Source organism: Conger conger, chromosome 9, assembly GCF_963514075.1.
Source record: "Conger conger chromosome 9, fConCon1.1, whole genome shotgun sequence".
NCBI classification, from domain to species: domain Eukaryota; kingdom Metazoa; phylum Chordata; class Actinopteri; order Anguilliformes; family Congridae; genus Conger; species Conger conger.
The window spans coordinates 49,019,853-49,024,989 of record NC_083768.1 but is presented as its reverse complement, the minus strand read 5'-3'; the positions used below and the strand labels follow the sequence as shown (position 1 = coordinate 49,024,989).

Genomic DNA, 5,137 nt, shown 5'->3' with positions numbered 1-5,137 from the left:
ATAATTATAAACTAAATTTAAAGTTAAAATTGACCCATCTGTCTCACCCTGTACAAGGAGCCCCAGTGTCACCAGCAGTAGAAAGACTGACATCATCATAATGCTGCCTGTGTCAGTGTCTGTGAAAGACCTGGACAGTCACTGATCAGTACTGGGGGTCTTAAAGTGTGTGGAGCAGTGAGGCAGGACATGTATGCAAAGCCCCTTCCTCTAAACAAATCCTGTCACACAGTTAGACTGTGTAAGACTCCTTATGTCTCCTCTAGTCACACATGCAGTTGGAGGATTACCGGTTCGATCCCACCCTGGGCGTGTTGTAGTATCCCTGAGCAAGCCACCTAACCCCCAAATGCCCCTGACGAGCTGGTTGATGCCTTGCATGACAGCCAATTGCTGTTGGTGTATGAGTGTCAGTGTGATTGGGTGAATGAGAAGCATCAATTTTAAAGTGCTTTGGGTGAAGGCACTGTACAATTCACAGTGAGCAGCAGCACCATCAGGATTCAACAGCAGATGGAAACTTCCACTTCCATATCAGTGGTATTATCTCAGTTAAGGTGGCCATTGGTTCATGATTGATTTTTTAAAGCAGTCTTATAAATGAGGCCTGAAAAAGACTAAGAAACACACAAATTTAAAAGGAATAATTATAATTGTGGCTGGAATCTGTGACAGCGTCCAAAGAGGAGGTGAAGCGCTCATCTGCTCATGTCTCACTGCTACACCTGCCACAGTCTCATCATTAATCATTTCTTCTGATGCTATGAGCATTGGTCACAGAATGTGTACTGATATGTATTTAATATGAATGATTCAAACTTAATGACGGGAACACCCTACCCACTTTAGTTGATCAGCTTTCAGAACACCTTCTTAATTGTCGTTCCATGATTCTCCAGCAGGGGACTTGCTAACACTACACAGTCAGTGGGATCAACGATCCGCAAATCGGGCAGGTTTTTGTACAGCCGATTCATCGGACTCAATCACTGTGGCGGACTTTCGGTGGTGGGACCAAACTTGAAATTGGCAGTAAGTGGTTACACAACAAGGCTTTTAAACATTCCGCAAAATGAAGATTTTACCAGCTGTAATATATTCATACAAGAACTGTTTCCAAAAATATATATAGCATTGTAAATTTCACTTGCATCTTATTCTTGAGTCCGTACTTCTGCTAGACAGCGAAATAAGCTATAATCACATTAAAATCTCAGCAGAGGTGATATATCACATTTGCGTAGGATACGCTGTATACAAAGGACATGTGACAACTGTTAAAAATGGCTCATTTTAAAAGCTGCATGAAATGAGAAAGAATGGGAAAAGGTGAAGGAAGCCTGTGTCTCTTGAGTAAGAGGTTTTTGTACGGCTGGTGAATGAGTCTGTATCACTGTGGTACACTTTCGGTGGCGGAACGAAGCTGTCAATTGGACGTAAGTAATTTTTCTTTTTGATTCATCCATATCGATCCTTTTGCTTTCTTTTTTAATTTGCTGTATTTTTCCGACGTTAGATTGAAAATAAAAATGCGAATAATTATGTTGATACGTTAAAAAATATTAGCAGGGCTGGCAACAGATTTAAAATCCTTTTCAATATAGCCCACTTTTACTTCAGAGAGTCTGTCTTTATTGTGTTTGATGTACCGTACCGATTGACAGATGGATTCTATAACTTTGTTATTTCGTGCTCGAGATGAAGTAATGTAATTGCATTGGCTCACTTGGCGTCGAAAGAATCACAGCGGCTCTGTAGGATTTTGAACAATCTGCAATCCACAAGGATTTTTCGCCTCCGCATCTGTGTCGCGGCACGGTCTGCGGAACATCTTCTCTTTCTTAGTAATGTGAAATAAAATGTCGTCGTATCGGCAATTAAGAAACTGAAATATCTAAATTTAATGAAACACAATATGTCCCAGGATATATTTACATCGACATGTACTATTAGTGTGGCCGGATTATTCTTGATACACTTCATGGTTGTATTTCTGATTAAATCAGTCCGTCTTACATCGTGTTATTTATGATATTTAGGATAAAATCATATTATTATATGAACAAAACATTTATTACATTGCATTAAATCTAAATTAAATCCCAGGCTCATAACTTGCCTACAGCATAGCCTATGACAGTGAATTCCAAAGATGAAAATAAATGTATTGAAGATTTAATTGAATTGATTTCTGTCAGGACAACTGACATATTTAGATAAACATATTAAAAGTAAATGATCTTTGGTTTGGAGTTGAATGGATCTGTTACACGCGCCCTACCGTGCACTATCCTATCCTATATAGGGTACAGGGAGCACAATACATCTCCCTACTAAACAGGGTAGAATCGGAACCCCCAAGTACCGTGAAGCAGATCCAAACAACAGGTGGTAGCTGGGTGGTGGACGGTGAACTGGAGTGGTGATGAAATGAGTTGTGTTAATGTGATTAGAGGATCATGGACGTGAATGTGATCGCTGAAGCTGACTGTTGGTCAGCTGCGGTAGAGTTCCCTGACTGAATTTACTCTGCGCATTCAATGCGCGTTGCTCATTTCGATGCTCAGTAGTTATTACGCTGACGTTTTTTTTTATCTAAAGCATTTTTATTCAACGCTTTTAAAAAATTTTCATTTTGTTGTTAGAATGCGTGTTTGGTTCATGAATGAGAAGGAAAACGAAGGAAACCTCATGAAATGTGATTAATTCACTCGGTTTTCAGTGTAAAATACAATTATGTATTATCGATTTTTTATGCAGTAGTGCTTTTCGTGTATTTTTAGAATAATGTGACTACAGCAACAGGTCACAGGTCAAGCTGTAAAAGAGTTTCATCAGTTCATCAGTAATAATAATAATAATAATAATTAATAATAATAATAATAATAATAATAATAATAATAATAATAATAATAATAATAATAATAAGGGCGGCACGGATGGTGCAGTGGGTAGCACTGCCGCCTCACAGCAAGGAGGTCCTGGGTTCGAATCCCCGTCGGCCTCTCCGTGCGGAGTTTGCATGTTCTCCCCGGGTCTGCGTGGGTTTCCTCCCACAGTCCAAAGACATGCATGTTAGGCTGATTGGAGAGACTAAATTCCCCGTAGGTATGAGTGTGTGAGTGAATGTTGTGTGTGCCCTCGGATGGACTGGCGACTTGTCCAGGGTGTATTCCTGCCTTTCGCCCAATGTATGCTGGGATAGGCTCCAGCCCCCCTGCGACCCTGTTCAGGATAAGCGGGTTCAGATAATGGATGGATGGATGGATGGATGGATGGAATAATAATAATAATAATAATAATAATAATTGAACACAAGTGGATTGAACTCACTTCAGCCACTGCCAATGTGTAACAGCTCATATTCTCTGTATCTGATTATTGTGAGGACAGGCTGATTGACACATGGGGCTGTGTCCACTCTCTGACCTCACTTCTCTGCTGTGTCTCCCAGGTGACACGGTTCCCACCCTCACAGTCCTGCCCCCCTCCAGTGTGAAGATAGAGAAGGGAAAGGCCACACTGGTGTGTCTGGCCAACAAGGGCTTCCCCTCAGACTGGACTCTGCGCTGGAAAGTGGACGGTGCCAGCAGGAGCTCGGGCGTGGCCGGGAGCGTGGGGGTCCTGGGGAAGGACGGTCTGTACAGCTGGAGCAGCTCCCTGACTCTCAGTGAGGAAGACTGGATGAAGGCAGGGTCACTGACCTGTGAGGCCACAAAGGGCTCCCTGTCTGCCCCCCCTCAGACACTGAGCAGAGCCCACTGTTCTTAGTAGGCCGGGTGGAGGCCCAGCTCACACACTGTGATCACACTGTTTTTACCCTGTTCTGCTCCTTACTGCTGTCACACTGAGCTGAGCCTGTGTGTGAATCCTTCCTCCAGCCTGAGCTTTCAGTGCTAATATCTGACATGTGCTCTGCTTGTGTTCTTCAGCAATATGCAAACATGCTTTCTTATTTGTGTTTGTGTGATTTTGGCAATAGCTGTTAAATAAATAATAAAGATTATTTGAAGAGATGCTGTTTCAGTGGCTGTTATTATAAAGTGCAAAGTCAGCACTGATTCCGTTAAGTCAGCCCTTTCTCCAAAGAATTCACACTCTTGCTGAAAATAATTTTACAATGCACCCAAGTATTAATTTTTTTCAATGTAAAAAATTCTAAACACATAAACAGACAAAGATAAGACATTTTTGACCAATGGTATGAATGTGAATGAATGGTCATTCCTCTGTTGATCGGTGCAGAGTAGTTGATATAAGGGGCGACATGGCTCAGGTAGTAAGAGCAGTCGTCTGGCAGTCGGAGGGTTGCCGGTTCGATTCCCCGCTGTGTCGAAGTATCCTTGAGCAAGACACCTAACCCCCAAATGCTCCTGACGAGCTGCATGGCTCCTGACGACTTGCCCCAAATGCTCCTGACGACTTGCATGGCAGCCAATCGCCAATCGCCAATCGTGTGTGTATGAATGGGTGAATGAGAAGCATCAATTGTACAGCGCTTTGGATAAAGGCGCTATATAAATGCCAACCATTTACCATATAAACTCTATGGAGGAAAATGTGTATTGCACACATGAATACATGCTACCAGTGTGTTTTTTCTGATTTAAATTACTTTTTTAATCAACCACAGGTATTTCTATGTCCAAATATAATTCTAATAGGACAACACATCTAATTACATAAGGAATCGGGTTTCACTGCACACTTACAGCCTTTCATTGTATATTATTTATGAACAGGATATTATTTTCTTGAATAAAAAGAGGTTTTAAAGTCTTTATATGTGAACATGTGACCGTGCTGAGAGAGCAACATCCTCTCCTAACCTTGAGTTGATGTTGGTGCAGTACTCTGTGGCTCCTAACAGTGCAGGAGCTGCTTGTGTAAGAGTGTGTGTGGCTCCTAACAGTGCATGAGCTGCTTGTGTGAGAGTGTGTGTGGCTCCTAACAGTGCAGGAGCTGCTTGTGTAAGAGTGTGTGTGGCTCTCAGTGTGTGTGAGCAGCAGCTCTGCAGCTTCACCAGCTCCTACACCAGCAGCACTGATCATGGGAGTGGAGTCAGGAGCTCTACAGAGAAACCCTCAAACGGACCAGAACACAACTCCAGCTCTGTACAGTCTTTGTGTTCTGACCC

General features: G+C 42.3%; 1 gene segment (V, D, J or C); it reads left to right on the top strand.

Moving 5' to 3' along the window:
- Nucleotides 1-914: 914 nt before the first annotated feature.
- On the top strand, nucleotides 915-4,016 carry LOC133137700 (Ig kappa-b4 chain C region-like; the record flags this gene model as incomplete). The annotated part of the segment is given in 2 exon segments: nucleotides 915-1,032; nucleotides 3,455-4,016. Coding segments are annotated over 2 exon segments (435 nt in total), but the record flags the coding sequence as incomplete, so codon positions are not given.
- Nucleotides 4,017-5,137: the final 1,121 nt, after the last annotated feature.